This window comes from Balaenoptera acutorostrata, chromosome 3 (genome assembly GCF_949987535.1).
Source record: "Balaenoptera acutorostrata chromosome 3, mBalAcu1.1, whole genome shotgun sequence".
Classification (NCBI taxonomy): Eukaryota; Metazoa; Chordata; class Mammalia; order Artiodactyla; family Balaenopteridae; genus Balaenoptera; species Balaenoptera acutorostrata.
In genome coordinates, this window is record NC_080066.1 from 180748152 (window position 1) to 180764353 (window position 16202).

A 16202-nucleotide genomic window follows, 5' to 3' on the forward strand; every position below is an offset into this window, starting at 1 on the left:
CCTTAATTCCACCAACAGTTTGGTGTTTTTATAACAGTAATCTCCCTATTGGCCCCTGGAACACTCAGCGGAATTTGTAGCTTGGGCTTAGTGGTTGTGCAGAACTCGGTCGTGACTTTCCCTCTGCCAGGGTCCCACTCTCTGCTTGACGTCTCGTCCTGGCTTGTCTGTCGGTGTCTTACTGCCTTGTGTCTTTTTGGAAGGAAGGTGGAGTGTAAAAAGAGAGATTTAAAAACCAGTTACCTCCACATGGATCGTATACCCAACAGTCTTTCTCTTCAAACCTGGCCTTCTAACCTCCTGTGTGAAACCTGAGCAACCTTGCGTGAACCTCTCCTGGTGCGTTTGTGTAGCCAAGTCTTTCGGCAGCTTGCATTAGAAGCATACTCTTGCCAGGCACCGTTTCAGGATGCAGAAACAGATAAATGGGGCCCGTTTCTCCTAGGGAGCTGTGTTAGAGAAGTGAGGGATGACAGAATGAACGGAAACGTTTTTAACCTCTGTGTCCTGAGGGCTTGTGTCTGTTGTGTGCCGTGTTAGATCGTGGTTGGAGAAGGACGTCAGCCACGCCTGCCTCCTGGGAGTGGCGCGCCATGCGACAGTGTCCCTCTGGGCGGCACACGGTGGGACAGCGGTGAGCCCGGGGACGGGCCTCTGCCCTCAAGTACGGTAAAGGTCTAGGCTGCGGTCAGTGCTATAGAGGCAACGTCAGGGTGAGGTGTCGGCTGGGGGCAGGGCCTCTCTTAGACAGAATGGTCAGGAAAGGCCTCTGGGGAAGAGATCTGTGGGCTGAAGCCTAAAGCATGGGAAGAGCGTTCTGGTCTCGGGGAACAGCAGATGCCAAGGCCCTGGATCGGGCCAGGGCCTGGAACGTTCGAGGAGCCAGAAGGGGGCTGGGGTGGCTGCGGAGTGGTGGGCCGGGTGCTGGAAAGGAGGGCCTGAGCCAGCCCGGGGCGAGGGATGCTGTCACCCGCGTTATTCTAGGCGAGACGGAAAGCCAGTGGGGGGCTTCACGCAGGAGAAGGACTGTCTGAGCTACCCTGGATCTGCCTGGAGACTTAGTTGGAGAGGGGCAGGCAGGGAACAGTGAGGCGGCTGCTGCAGGAGCCGGGGAGTGGCACGGAGCCCTCGCCTGGGTACCCGGCATGGAGAGGAGAGGGGAGGGGGATGGAGGGGTAATGGGGTGAATCGGACGTAGGGGGCGACGGGGAGAAAGGAACAACAAGAAAGGGTTTCCGTGCCCTTGGCTAAAGCAGCTAGACAGCTGGTGAAGCCATTTGACTGAGCTGGGAAGACCAGGGTTAAGGTCTGGGCTTCAGGAGTTCTGTCTTGGGGGTGCTGCATCTGAGACGCCTGTTAGGTAACTAAGCAGCAATCACGGTCCAGCGTAACACACACAGGTCGGAAACTCAGGGAAGGGGTTTCGGCCAGAAGTGGAAATGAGGTCACCAGATGCAGGTGACATTGAGACTGCTGGCCTCGGATGAGGTCACCCAGGGAGAGTGTGTATTCATTCAACCTTGGAAGATCCTTTCTGAGTCTCTGCTGTGTGCCAGGTGCCCTTCTCAGTCTGGGGAGACAGCTGTGAACAAGGGGGACAAGAGCTCTGATCTTAAGGAGCTCACGTTCCTGTGAGGGAGGCAGACGTTAAATATGTTCTAGAATGTTCCATAGTAATAAACGGGTATGGAGTTAGCAAGGATGCCTGCCTCAGCGGGTGTGTGTTTAGGGTAGGCAGGCGGGGGGAGCCTGAGCAGATTCCTGAGGGAGGATGGGAGGGGCAGCGAGAACCGCCTCAGAGAAGCCCTCGCGGCAGAAGCACTGCCTGTACCAAGGGTTGAGGAGCGCAGGCCAGGTGCTGGGGGGTGGGGGAGGCTGGGGGCGGCCCATCCTGTGGGCCCTGCTCAGGGGCTGCTTTATGCCAGTGCCATCAAGAGTCAGGAGCGGCCTTGACCCAGGGAGTCAGTCTTGCTGCTGCGTGAGGCGGGCGAGGGCAGCTAGCTGTTCAGGGAGGCTGGCAGGGGCTCCCGGGCGATTCAGGGCCTCACACCGGGCCGGGGTGGTGGGGACGCTTTGAAGGCAGAGCCGACGGCTGTGTTGGCTCCGGGGTGTGAGAGAGAGGCTCCCTCAGAGACGGTGGCCTGAGCGCTTGGCCAGGCGGGGCTGCTGGCTACTGGTGTCGAGAAGGCTGGCGGAGGAGCCGCGGCCGATCTCGGGAAGCAGGTGGGGCCGCAGCTGTGCACGCGGGGGCCGTTAGCCGTTAGACAGTGTTCAAAGCTCTGGGACGGAGGAGCTCACCTGGGGAGTGAGTGTCACTAGGGAGTGGGGAGGCCTCGCATTCTGGGGCACTCCATTGCTTGCGTGTCAGGGAGAGCCGTGTCGGAGCCGCTGATCGGCCCCGAGAGGTGGGCTGAGCCGGACCTTTGGCTCTGGCAATGTGGCGGCCGCGCGTGCCCGCCCTCGTGGGGCACAGGCCGTGGCATTGGAGGGGCTGAGGGAGGCGGAGTGGGCAGCGAGCGTAGACAGGACTCTTTGTAGGCGGGGACGCAGAACTAGGGGCTGCCTGGAGGGGACCGCGGGCTGGCGAGAGGTTGGATGGAGCGTGTGGCGGCGCGTTGGGCGGCTGCTGTGGGCCGGCGGGGAAGCCGGGCTCGGGGACGGGCGCAGGGAGTGCCGGAAGACAAGGTCGTCCTCTCCTGACCCAGTCTGCAAACCTCCTCAGGTTGGACAGGACAGCGTGTATGCTTCTCCCAGAAAATCTCAAAGTCCCCAGCCATCCCCAGACGTGTGTTCCGTCTCGGTTCTCCTCTGTGTTTGTGTTGGCGCCCTCCCCGTGCCTGTCGCTGTGTCCTGCGGTCCAGTCGGGAGGACCGCCCCGGGTCGGCAGCACCTGCGTGTTGCAGTCCGGGCCGGGTGTGGGGTGTGGAGCCTGCGCCCCCGCCAGAGCCACACCGTGCCCGTCTGGCGGCCTTTGGGCATGTGGCCGTGGAGACGACTGTCCCGGCTTTGGCTCGTTCTCCCGTTCCAGGCTCTCTGTCTGTGCTCAGCATTATTGTACATAAGTTAGAACTCACCATTTGCTGGTTAGAATTTGATCACCAGCAACACTTCTTTCATATTAGTGTGGCTCATAAAGGGAATTAAGGTGTCTTTTAAAGTCATCAGTGGTTTTTCTAGAAATCATCTCCACCAAAATTAAGAAGCTAAGTTAATGTGTTTGTGATTTTAGAATCCTGCAGTGCTTAGACCTTAAAAGTTGGAGTTTTTGTGTCTGATTCAGAATGACATCAGCAAGTGCTGCAGAATCACCCTGCAGGCAGGTGGTGGCCGCGCGTCTGGGGCGGAGGACAGTTTGCACCGGCTGTAGCTAGTTATCCCCAACTTAACTGCCTTCTCCCAACCCGCTCCCGACACATTTCAGCAGCTCCTCAGAGCCAGCCCCACGCCAGGCCCCTGCTCAGCCTGTCCTTCCCGAGGGTGCCCGCTCCCCTCTCTCAGCCTGGGCGTTGTCCACTCCGTGACCAAGGCGTAGCCTTTGATGCCCCAGTGGAACGTGCCCCCTTTGTCTGCAGCCCTCGAGCCTCAGAGATGGCACCTCGCGGACCTGCGTCTCTGCAGCACGTTCTAAGACAGGGCCGAGACCTTCCTTTTGTGCATCTTTCACGTTGCCTGCAGCGTGTAGTCTCTTACATGGTGCAGGAGCTCACTAAATGTTTGTTAAAATGAATGCTTTAGTCACCTAAGGTGAAGTGACAGGAGATTTTTTTTTTAAATAAATTTATGTATTTATTTTTGGCTGTGTTGGGTCTTCGTTGCTGCGCGCGGGCTTTCTCTAGTTGCGGCGAGCCGGGGCTACTCTTCGTTGCAGTGCGCGGGCTTCTAATTGCAGTGGCTTCTCTTGTTGTAGAGCGCGGGCTCTAGGCGCGTGGACTTCAATAGTTGTGGCTTGCGGGCTCTAGAGCGCAGGCTCAGTAGTTGTGGCGCACGGGCTTAGTTGCTCCATGGCATGTGGGATCTTCCCGGACCGGAGCTCGAACCCGTGTCCCCTGTGTTGGCAGGTGGATTCTTTACCACTGCGCCACCAGGGAAGTCCAGCAGGCGAATTCTTAACCACTGCGCCACCAGGGAAGTCCGACAAGAGATTTTTAAGAGGACTTATTAGTAGAAGGAAAATAGATTTGAAAATTGGATCACCAAATAGAAATTTATTTGACAGGAAAGGCAGGAGGAAGAGGTTATAGGCTACCGTGCCAGAGTTCCTTTGGGTGTCTCTATTTAGACAAGATTTGCAGAACAAATCGCTAGAGGTAATAATCAGAACATGATGCTGATTATGGAGCTGTCCATGAACCATCTACAGTGTTAGGTTAGTCTAACGATCTTGATTCTTGGTTAGTCTAACAATCTTCAATTCAAAGCTGAATTCGATATTCAGTGTCCTCCTTGGACCCTGTCTGGAAGGATTTAGTTACTGAGGTGCCAGAGGAGTGTAGTGAGATGCTGAAGTGCAGAGAAACACCCAGATAACTTTATCTGCGTGCCTTTGTGAGATGGGCCCTGTGGATGCCTCCCTGGGGGTTGGGTGTGCTGTGTGCAGTGAGGGTGAGGAGAGGGCCCAGCACCCACCCACAGGAGCACACGATGGTAACAGGGGTAGAATTAGAGGCAGTTGAGCGTTTGTGGGGACTTACAATGTAACAAGCATTGCTTTTTTGTGTCTTCATAGATTGTCATTCAGTCCTCACATCAGCCCTTGAGATGGGAATTATTATTCCTGGTTTACAGACTAGGAAACTGAGATCCATACCACATAGCTATTAAATGTCAGGGCTGGAAATTGAGCCCAGGTGTCGACCTAAAGCCAGTCCTCTTTCTGCTGTTCAAAATCAGAGAAATACTTTGGAGAGAGAATCAGCAGGACTTACGGTTAAACTGAAACTCTTTTAAATCAATTTATTTATTTATTTATTTATTTTTGGCTGCGTTGGGTCTTCGTTGCTGTGTGGGCTTTCTCTAGTTGTGCTGAGCGGGGGCTACTCTTCGTTGCAGTGCATGGGCTTCTCACTGTTGTGGCTTCTCTTGTTGCGGAGCACGGGCTCTAGAGCACAGGCTCAGTAGTTGTGGCACACGGGCTTAGTTGCTCCACGGCATGTGGGATCTTCCTGGGCCAGCGCTTGAACCCATGTCCCCTGCATTGGCAGACGGATTCTTAACCATTGCGCCACCAGGGAAGCCCCCAAACTGAAACTCTTTTAATATTTGAACTCTGGTGGACGTCTGAGATTTGGCAAAGATGTGGAGCAATGAGAACTCATAGATTGCTGATGAGAGTATAGGCTGGTGTAAACACATTGGAAAAAGTTTGAAGTTGTCTTCCAAACTTGAATCTGCTTTTACTCAACAGTCCAGCAGTTACCCAATAATCCAACAGTTACACTTCTGAAATACCCTTGACAAACTCTTACACCTGTGTACTAGGAAGTTATTTGCAGAAATGCTCATAATGAGCACTATTCAAAACAACGAAGTGGAAATAATTCAAATACCCTTCAACAAGAGGGTGAATAAATTGTGGAACACTTTATAGCAGTGGAAATGAATAAGCTACAGCTTTTTTTTTTTTATCCACAAGGATAAATCTTAGAAATATTATGTTAAGTTAAAAGCAAGTTGCAAAAGGATGCAAATAGCATCGTACTATTATTTTTATACAAATGAAAGGCAAACAATACTAAATTATGTAGCGTTTAGGAGTACGTAGGTATGTGGTTAAACTATCAATAAAAGCAAGGGAATAATGAACACAAAATTCAGGGCTCACACATGAGGAGCGGAGTGGGCAGGGACTCTTCGAGCCAGAGAGCATCAGCAATGTGACTCCCGATTTATTTCCAAAGTTGAGGGATGGGTTCCTGCATGTATATTTCATTATTAGGCTTCAAAGCATATATATTCTTTTGTTTGTATTAGATATTTCATGATATTAAAAATAGAAAAAAAAAAAACCGAAGCCGGAGGATCAGAATGGAGATTGGTCCCTCTGATGGGTTTAAGAGAAATTCTGAAAGTGCTGCCCCAATTCTGTACCTGAAGCTCATTCACTGGGATGTTGGGATGAGCACAGCAGTCAGATGTTAGAAGGAACAGAATTTCAGAGCAGGAGCGGATGCTCAGTCCTGGCTCTGTCACCTCTGCCTCCGTTTCCTCTTCTCTGAAACGGGAGTCGTGATACTTGCCTCACAGAGCTGTGTTGAGGGTTAAAGGAGAGTGGAGATAAAGCCCTGTGTGCAGGGTAGAGGCGTAGAGTTGGTGGGGTGGGATGCACCGCTCTCCAGGTGGAGCTGGGGAGCCGAGCGGGAATCGCGGCCGGTACAGTGGTAGCGGTTGGACTGGCCATTGCTGCTGCAGGATTCGCAGGGGGTCACGCTTTGCAAGCCACGAAGCTCACGGAGCCTCAGGTAAAACAAGTTGTTCAAAGTCTACTGAAATCTGCCTTCAGTGGTGGCTATTACAGAGGTGGGTTTGAACCCAAAATGACAAAACGGGAAGCAGCATTAATACTAGGTGTAAGCCCTACTGCCAATAAGGGAAACATAAGAGATGCTCATCGATGAATTATGCTTTTAAATCACTCAGACAAGGGAGGATCTCCTTATATAGCAGCCAAAATCAATGAAGCTAAAGATTTACTAGAAGGTCAAGCTAAAAATGAAGTAAATGTATGATGAATGTTAAGTTCTTACTCACTTATGTATATGAGTACCGCTGGTACATTTTATAATAAAATGCCTCAAAGCTACACATTTTAAAAATTAGCATAAGCTAAATCAAAGCCTTGGTATAAATTTGAGGATTTAAAATCGGATTATAGAATATTTGTAGGTTAATACTCAATAATTATGGATAAATGCATGCCATTTGAAGTGTTGTTCATTACTCATTTGTCAAATAATTTGGTACCTATTTCAAGACAAAGTGAACAAGATAGTCTCTCCTTGAAGGAATCCCCAATCTGATGGGAGACTGATAAAATGATAATTAAAGTACAATGTGATAAATATGATGGAATTAGCACAGGTTGTTATAGTAGGGGCTCATCTCATCAGGACAGAAGGCTGTTCAAGGTACAGAGGACTCCCCCAGTCACTTAGAACCTTGAACTTAAAAGTGAATTTAGCTACAACTTAACCTAAGAAATTGATCTAGGTATGTATTTATCACTTTGTCAGTGATAAATCTAAATTGTTTCAGATTTCATACATTAAAAACTGTAACAGCATGATTTAAAAAAAAATACACTGTGTGCAGTAACCGGAGTGTGTGCTCAGCGGGCGCACGCTTCTGAGGACGCTGCAGGGGGCGCACGACAGAGACCAGCTCCTCTGTGGCCTCAGGGCTGGCCGGGCGGTTCAGTTAACCAAAAAACACATTGTAGAAGAGGGTTCGAAAAAGAATCAATCTTGTTTTGGCTTAGTCCAGAAATTCTTGTTAGAGTTAATATCGGGGGTTGACAGCTAGCACTTTAAATCAGTCCATTCTCTTTCTTTCTTTCCTCCTTTTTTTCTTGTAATTTCAGCACTGGGAAATTTGGTGCTTGTTTTATACCAGGACTTTGTAAGCAAAGCGATCTAACCTTGTACGCATCACGGCCTGGGCTCCGGCTGTGGAAGGCTGACATCCATGGGACCGTTCAGGCCACGTTTATCTTAAAAGATGTCTTTGCTGGAGGAGTCAAGCCTTTCGAGCTTTACCCGCGCCTGGAATCCTCTGAAAAGGGAAGTTGCAGCTCTCCCGAGAAACACCTGGGGATTGTTTCATGTTTCTTTCAAGAAGGCTGGGTGTTGAGTTGGAATGAATATAGTATTTATCTTCTAGACACTGTCAACCAGGTAAGTAAAGTGATTGTACCACATCTTTGGTGTCTAGAGGCAAGAGAATGTTTATAGACTATTCTGCTTCACTTCTCAGATGATAGAAGGAACAGTGTTGATTCTGATGCTTTGCTTTTTCCATTGGGCCAGTCAGGGAATCCAAATGAAGGTTTGGTTGTTCTTGTAGATTTGAAAAAATATTTGGTTTAAATATTCATAGTCCTGTCCCCTGCTAAGAAAGTGTGTGTGTGTTTTATTTAAGCACAAAATTAAACTTGTTCTTTATAATTTCTTTGGATCACGTGTTTTCTAACTACCAAATTACTGTGAGCGTATTTTTTTTTAAAGTACATTTTTTTTAAAGTTAATTAATTAATTAATTTATGGCTGTGTTGGATCTTCGTTTCTGCATGAGGGCTTTCTCCAGTTGTGGCAAGCGGGGGCCATTCTTCATCGCGGTGCGCAGGCCTCTCACTATCGCGGCCCCTCCTGTTGCGGAGCACAGGTTCCAGACGCGCAGGCTCAGTAGTTGTGGCTCACGGGCCCACTTGCTCCGCGGCATGTGGGATCTTCCCAGACCAGGGCTCGAACCCGTGTCCCCTGCATTGGCAGGCAGATTCTCAACCACTGCGCCACCAGGGAAGCCCACTGTGAGCGTGTTAAATGAAAACTCAAACGTAATGGAAGCAGTAAGACGGGGACTCACTCCCCAAGGCCCCCGCAGGGCGGCGCTGAGGTGGGCGGGGGCTCTCTCTCCAGCTCTCCCTCCGCCCTGTTCCCTCCACCCTGTTCCCTCCGCCCCGCTCCCTCCGCCCCGCTCCCTCCACCCTCTTCTTTCACCCTTTTTTCTCCTACCCACATGGAGCCGCATTGTTTTGCCGTTTTTTCCCCACTTAATGATGTGTTTGGACAACTTTCCAGCGTTATTTTTTTTTTCCAGCATTATTAAATCATGGTAGGAAACAATTTCTGTTTAAATCAGGATGATGAGAGGTTATTGCCAACAGGGGTGGAATTAGGAATTTAAAAAAACCAAAACTGTGTAGTTTCAGTTTATTCTTAAGAGCAGAGCTTTTGCTGTTTTGTAAGTCGTCTCCTCACCCCACGCCCCACCCCCATCCTGCTCATGTTCTTCCTTCTTGAAGTCAGCAGGCCTCTAACAGACGCCCTTTTCCTTATAAGCAGCGCTTCACTGTAGAAATCAAAGGGTTTTCTTAGTTGTGTGAACAGAAAATGAAATTCGTCTACAAGGCTTCTTAATAATGATTGTTGTCAGCCATGCCTGGTACTACTGGTTTAGTAGAAAGAAAAACTGACCTTTTTCTTCTTCCCGGGAGATTCTGGTCTGGTTCTACCTATAACCAGGAGTCTCTCATCCGCCTGGCTTGGTTTCCCTACCTGGAACATGGGGAGGGGACTGGTGAGTTGGGTTAGGGAATCACCAAGGTGCCTTTTAGCCCTGAGTTTGTTTCTTTTCTTAAGGAACGTTTTGAAAGACATTTTTGTATTCTTCCCCAGGTGTAGAGAACACAGCTTTTCTTCTTTTTCTGGGTACTCTTTGAACTTAATGTGCACTTGTTAATTGGCGGGGTCAAGATGCGGTGTAATTGGACATCAGTTCCTCTCTTCTGAGCACTTACCCAGGGCTTTCCCCAGTAGGTATAATTAACTTCATCTTATAGATGGAGAAGTGGAGACAGAGGACCTGGTCATGAGCAGACAGTCTGAACATGGCAACATGATTGAAAGCTTTCAAACTACTGTCAGGATTATTAAGAATTTACAAAGGACTTAGACTCATTTTCTCTTCTATAGTGAACTAGTCTCTTATTTGCACTGTTGACTGAGAAGCAAGAATTTTTTCTTAAGTCAGGGATGTCCTGTGTTTTGTTTGCTGTCTGCTTTCAGGTGACGTTAGGGGAATCCTCCCTCCCTCACTTACTCATTCAAAACCAAGGGTTGCAGTGCCTACTAGTTTCTCCCACAGGACTCCGCACGGTAGGGGGCCTAGACCTGCACACATTCCAGCCCAGGAGAGACATGCCAGGTGGGGGTTTGTGTAAAGCGCTGCGAGCTCTGAAGAGTCCTGGGCGTTGCTGAGGAGGGTGAGCTTGTCAGGGACGCTTCCCAAGGAGGCGGCCTCTGAATCGAGTTGGAACTCTCCCAGTGAGCAAGGGTCAGGGAAAGAATTCAAGCAGAGCGCGGGACGTCGTGGAGGAACAGGGCTGGGGTTTGGACTGGCCAATTGATGCACCTGAAGCCAGATGAGGGCAGTGAGCGAGCGGGGAGCAAGGCGGGGAGCGGTTCAGAGGGTGGCCGAGAGGCGGGGAGAGACTGCTCGCTCAGGCTCATAAATTTACTGGCAGGGGGTACGACTCGGTCACACATCCGTCAGATATTACCTAACTTTGGATTGAATTACCCTAAGTTTCAGAAGTCATGATAACGAAGAGCAGTTGTTTGACTTATTTGGATTCCTACCCATGCTTGTACGATTTGAACTATTACTATTGCATGGTTTTGTGATTTTTTTTTTTTTTTTTTTGGACAGGCCACAATTGCTGGTTTGGAAGGATCAGGTGATATCGTGTCTGTTTCCTGCACAGAAAATGAAATATTTTTCTTAAAGGGAGACAGGAACATTATAAGAATTTCAAGCAGGCCTGAAGGACTAGCATCAATAGGTTTGTATTTGTTGTAAAATGTTATAAAATGTGTTTGTTATAAAATGTATTTGTTACAAAATTTGTTATAAAATATATGTAATTACAGTTTGTGATGTATAAAATGTTCCATTTTTTTGCTCGTTAAATGATTGTAGCTTTTTCGAAACGAGGTGTTCAGAGGGTTTCCTTTGATTCTGAAAAGATGGTTTGTGATACTTTTCTTGAAGGTTACCTGCTTTCAGGCTTACATCAGCCAGGGTCTCACATTTGGTGGAGTTGCTTCTGTGGGTCTGGAGGTTGGGGAGGTTGGGTGAGTAGGAAGGAGAACTCGACACCCACCTGACTGATCTCCATCCGACACTCTGAGACAGCCTGTGGGATTGATGCCTAAGATTTTAGAACATTTCAATCTGTCACCTGGGACACGTTTTTTTACCTTTAACATAGTTCTTCCTTGTAGTATTGATTATTCTCTGTGCTTTTGACTTTTTTTTTGGTAATTCATATTTAAGCCCAAATTCTAATGAGCAGAGAACCTTCCTCTGTGTTGCCGTGCACGCACACGGCCATGGTACTTTATGTGTCTGTTCCTGGTGGTCGCAACAACAGCCGTGTGGCCCCTGCCCCGCTGCCCCTCCCCGCCTTGTCATCACTGAGTTGTGCTCGCCATCTTCCAGAGACTCTGCTAAGCGCTTAACATTCACGATCTCGTCCAGTCCTCCGAACAGCCCCGTGCGGGAGGGCCCGGTGCCCGAGGTGAGGGCGGTGCCCACAGATGCCAGCGCCTCGTGGGGCCTCTGAAGTTCACCAGGCAGTTGCACAGGCGTCCTGCCCCCGCCTTTCCCCAGCCAGGCCGCCTTCCTCCCTGGGGCTGGAGCGGCCTTGGCCCTTCCTCGCTCACTGTGCCCCTGTCCTGACACTGCTGCCTGGGTCTCCTCGACGAGGCCTGCCCTCCTCGGGTGCTGCCTTCTGCACCCCTCCCCCTCATCATTCAAGACTCGGTCGGTATCGCTGCGCTTTTGATAACTTCTTCCAGTTGCCATAGTTGAGTCAGTCTCTCCTCACCGCGTTCCTGGGGACCCCTTTCCTGCTGCTCCTTGACTTCACAGTCATTGACTTACCACTTACCGTACAAAAGATTAGATTTTTGATTGTAAGGCTCTCGTGACTCACCTTGTGGCCCTAACACAGCACATGGTTTGAAGAAGACCCTAGCATGTTAGTCAATGGTGTCCTCCTTTCACAGATTAGAAAATTGAGGATTGGGGTAGTGCGTGACAAGCCCCAAGTCACCGTCCAGATTTCCGCTTCAGCCGCTGTTTCCCCTGCCTCGCCAGGTTAGTCAGGAGGGCCCGCCTGTGCCATGGCTGTGGGCACGCCACTGCGTCCCTCGGGGCTCTTGGCCACAGGGCCATCCTCGGTGTTTCTACTCTGACCAGCGTCAGCTGATGTCTGAGTGACCGCAAGAGAGGCAGCGGGGATCCTGGGCAGGAAGTGGGGCTCCCTCCCTCCAGCACGGGAGGGAGCGGCCTGCCTGGGACACGGCTATAGCGTTTGTCTTTTAAATGTTAGAATACGAGGTTTGGCTGCTTGGAGAATATAAAAAACAGCCTCACTTTAGCCAGATGTTTAGCCTCAAAAAGACGAAAATGAAGTACTAGCTGTCTCTGTCCTGAATTTATAATCTCCCAAGAGATGGCAAGAAGAGAGTGAATTACCTCTTAAGTCACAGAGGGCAAGTTGGGGCGAACATCATTCCAGGGTCGTAACTGTCATAGAAAGGGAGTGAGCTCTACTCTTGAGCCTGTGAGCTGGGGGCCTTAACAGTGTCACCAAGGGGCAGTGCTGCCTACAGGGGAGAAGTGACCAGGAGCCACGAGGCCAGTAGACTTCCTGCAGGCGTGCAGATGCTCTGTAACTGCACAGCCCACACGTGGCTGCCGAGTACTCGAAATGTGCTGAGTGTAGCTGAGGAACTGGATTTTAAGTTTTGTTTCATGTCTGTGAATTTGAATTTAAATAGCTACACGGCTGGTGGCTACTGTCCTGGCCGCTGCAGCTGCAGACCAAGATCTGCCTGTGTGATCTTGTGTGGCCTGCTGCGAGTCACTCCCCTGCCCTGCTCGTCCCCACTGTGCGCTCCAGAGCCTGCAGGCGGCCCTCGTGGCCCCCGGTCGAGGCAGGAATGCCCGCCCGTCTGGGTGAGGGCCGTGTCTCCATGCCTAGAACGCGTCTGGCACGCAGTAGGTACTCGGTAACAAAAGGATGGCTGGATGGTTCAAAATGGGCCCCAGTCCTGTGCTGAGGGTCCTGTGGCTGGAACCTCCTGGTGTCGTGGTGAGAGGAGGACGTGTCCATGGAGGTGGGGACAGAGCGCCAGGACCCACCATCCCACTGCCAGTCCTGCTCTGCTCTCTCTCTTCGCACACGGACCCCTGTAATGAACTCCTCTGTTTTGAGTTTGCGCTAGTGAAAAATTACCTTTCCCTCCTTGAACTTCGAGAATTTTTATTATAGGTACGTGTGTGTTTTTCAAAGGCCCCTGGAGTAGTTGTTTCTTGGCTGCACCCCGGGGGCCCCGGCAGTGAAAGCACGGAGTCCTAACCACTGCACCACCAGGGAATTCCCTCTAAGCCCTTTTTTCTTCCTTATTATTATTTTTTTTTCTAAGCCCTTTTTTAATAGGCATCTCACCTTTATATATTATTTGTGAGTTGAAGTGAGAAATGCTCTACCTTATGATAGTCCCTTACTTTGAGTTATTTACAAAAGACAGCTGCTGTGAGTTATTTTACTGATTTTGATACATGAACTTCCTGGAGAACAAAAACCATGTGTTGGAACCTGTTGTACAATTCTTTTAGTTTCGCTGGTTTCTCTGAACTTAGCAGGCTGGTATTTAGGGCTGGCAAACCTTAATAAGAGCACTCCATCTTTCCCTCCAGTAACCATGGTAAAACTGACTCTTCTTTCTCAGTGCGGGACGGTCTGGAGACGTCGGGATGCCCAGAGCAAGTCCACGGGCAGCGTGCGGAGCAGCCGCCGGGGGCCACGCCTTCCGAGACGAGGCTCAGAGGCTCTTCCGTGGCCAGCTCCGTGGCCAGCGAGCCCAGGAGCCGGAGCAGCTCTCTCAACTCCACCGACAGCGGCTCCGGGCCGCAGGCAGCTCCCGAGCTGGGCAAGAGCAGCCAGCTCACCTCGAAGAGATTCAGCGTGATCAGCTCGGAGGACTTCGACCAAGAGCTCATTGTGAAGCCTCTCAAAGTGAAGAAGAAGAAGAGGAAGAAGAAGACAGGTACCATCCACGGCCGAGCACACACGACCTCCTTCCGCCCCCGTGGGGCCTTGTACCAAACTCTCTGGGAAGGCTGCTGCTTGCCGAGTGAGCACTGCCCGTTCACTGGAAAGCACAGAAAGCGGATGTCTTTCCTCCTTGAAGGAGTTTTACTGTGAAATATTTATACATTATACACACACGTAAAGCATTAAACTATATGTAACATACCACCCTGCTTAACAGGGCTGGGTGTTATACTTTTCAATATTTAAGTAAAAATTTCAGTTTATTCATGTACATCATTTATTAGACCAGAGATTCTATGAACCTGGAAGGAAGGTCATGGAAATCTTTAGATGGATCAATTTATGTTTAGTGTAGGGTATGTCATCAGATATGGGCTTTTTTTTTTTTCAGGCCGCACTGCACGGCTTGCAGGATCTTAGTTCCCCAACCAGGGATTGAACCTGGGCCCTTGGCAGGGGAAGCATGGAGTCCTAACCACTGGACCGCCAGGGAATTCCCAGATACGGGATTTAACACTGAATTTTAAAAAATTTTTTACTCCTTGGTGCCTGCTGAGCCTCTCTAGCTAAAGATCACTGCGATATTGAAGGAAAATGTTATCAGATCCCTTAGCATTTCAATAATTAAAGGAAATTGGTCTGTGATCCATTTATTCCTTTGTTTTTCTTAGTTAACATTTCTTGAAGGAGACCTCAGAGCCCATCAGTGTGTACAATATTTGCATCCATTTAAAACATCCCTGCATTGGGGTAATTTGTATTTAAGAGATTTATTCTTCACCAATTAGATATCCTTCATTTAAAATGCTTTTATCTTAAGCCAAAATTTTGTTTTTTAGTTAGTGTCTTACTGGAGTCATGCCTAATCTTAAACGTTCTTCTTTTAAACAGAAGGTGGAAGCGGGACTACCTGCCCCAGTTCCCTTGAATCGACTCCCTGCTGGGAGTGTCCTGGCGATAGCCCCCAGTCCCTGAACACGGACCTGCTGTCCACCACCTCGAGTTTGGGCAGCATCGTGGATCAGTCCAGCACAGGGTCTCCTGACCAGGAGTGCAGTCTCAGCGGTGAGGCCAACAGTGTCCTGCCAGAATACAGCGACCCCGAAACATTTAGTGTCTTGGAGGTGCCCCTCCCCGCCCCTGACTCATTGAAGGAAGAAGGTGACGGAAGAACCGAAATCCCACCACGTGACGGCGCAGGCGAGACGCAGCCGCCTAGTGGGGTGTTGAGTTCACCCTGGCATCCGAGGGAGGACGCGGAAGGGGGTGATGACGTCGCGGAACTCGAAGAGGAGCCCTGTCCCGTGAGCGGTGGGCCAGGGAGCGCACAGTCACCCTGCCGAGAGCAGGGCAGCTCAGCGGAGGCCCGGGAGGCGGGGGGCGTGGAGCCTGCTGAGCCCCAGAGCACTCTTCCGGAAGCCCCCCTCCCGGGCTCACCCCCGGTGCCTTCCAGCCTCAGCTGGGCTCCCGGCACTGAGCGGTGGCTTCCAGCGACCAGAGCTGAGGAGCCCAGTGAAGGGCAGGGCTTCCTGAGGCACCTGGGGGCCCCAGGCCACCTCGGCTCGAGTCCCCGGCACGCTGTTACTGACGATGACACAGGCCAGCAAGCAGTGGCTGCGTCCGAATGTGACTTGGGGAGCGCAGGAGGACGACGGCCTCGCTGGGTCTCTGCCTCGGTGGCCAGCGCCCGTGAGCAGCCCTCACGGGACCAGGCGTTGACGTCCAGTGACGAGGAGGACATCTATGCCCACGGGCTGCCCTCTTCGTCCTCGGAGACGAGCGTGACAGAGCTGGCAGGGAGCCGCTCCCTGCAGGACCTGCGCCCGCCGGGCACAGACGAGCCCGGGCTGCTGAAGTCAGAGGAGGTAGGTGCGCTCCTTTCTTAAGGGAAATCATTGGCAAACTGATTATATTTTTCTGTTTATGCAAAGAAATTATATTCCTACTGTAAAACCTGTATGCCAGGTGTTTGGAAGTCTGGCTTTGGGGGATTTCCAGCGCAGGGATCTAGAATGGCGTGCACTCCTGCTGACCTGTCACCCCTGCTCAGTTACCCACTTTACCAACAAAAGCAGCCTCTCCTTGTTGATTCCGGCGGGGCCGGCCCAGCACGGGCAGCTAGTGCTAGTCATCCCAGAGGACGGCTGGATTGGCCTGGGGGCCGCTCCCAGAAACCAGTGGCGAGAGGCCCGTGCACCTGTGGAGGGGAAGGCGCTGCCCCTCAGACACGCGTCTCGAGGAGCCGTGTCTCCCTGACCTCCAAACAGCGGCGCCTGGGCTCCCCTGCAGGCTGTGGAGAAACCAGGTTTCGAGTGTCCACTTTCCTGGGTCGGGTTCTGCCCAGCCTGTGCAGTTAAGAGAC

The 16202-nt window shown here is 50.9% G+C and overlaps 1 protein-coding gene and 1 pseudogene across 5 annotated transcripts in view; both read left to right on the forward strand.

The window, feature by feature from the left end:
* Positions 1-16202, forward strand: part of TECPR2 (tectonin beta-propeller repeat containing 2) — a 107238-nt gene that overhangs the window by 38931 nt on the left and 52105 nt on the right. For all 5 annotated transcript variants that reach the window (XM_057544294.1, XM_057544296.1, XM_007176185.2 and 2 more), the window contains exons 6-9: positions 7577-7889; positions 10423-10555; positions 13515-13832; positions 14732-15705. In XM_057544294.1, the coding sequence (XP_057400277.1) occupies positions 7577-7889; positions 10423-10555; positions 13515-13832; positions 14732-15705 (1738 nt within the window). The remainder of the gene's footprint in view (positions 1-7576; positions 7890-10422; positions 10556-13514; positions 13833-14731; positions 15706-16202) is intronic.
* LOC103016784 (mitochondrial import inner membrane translocase subunit TIM14-like) lies at positions 594-6725 on the forward strand (annotated as a pseudogene).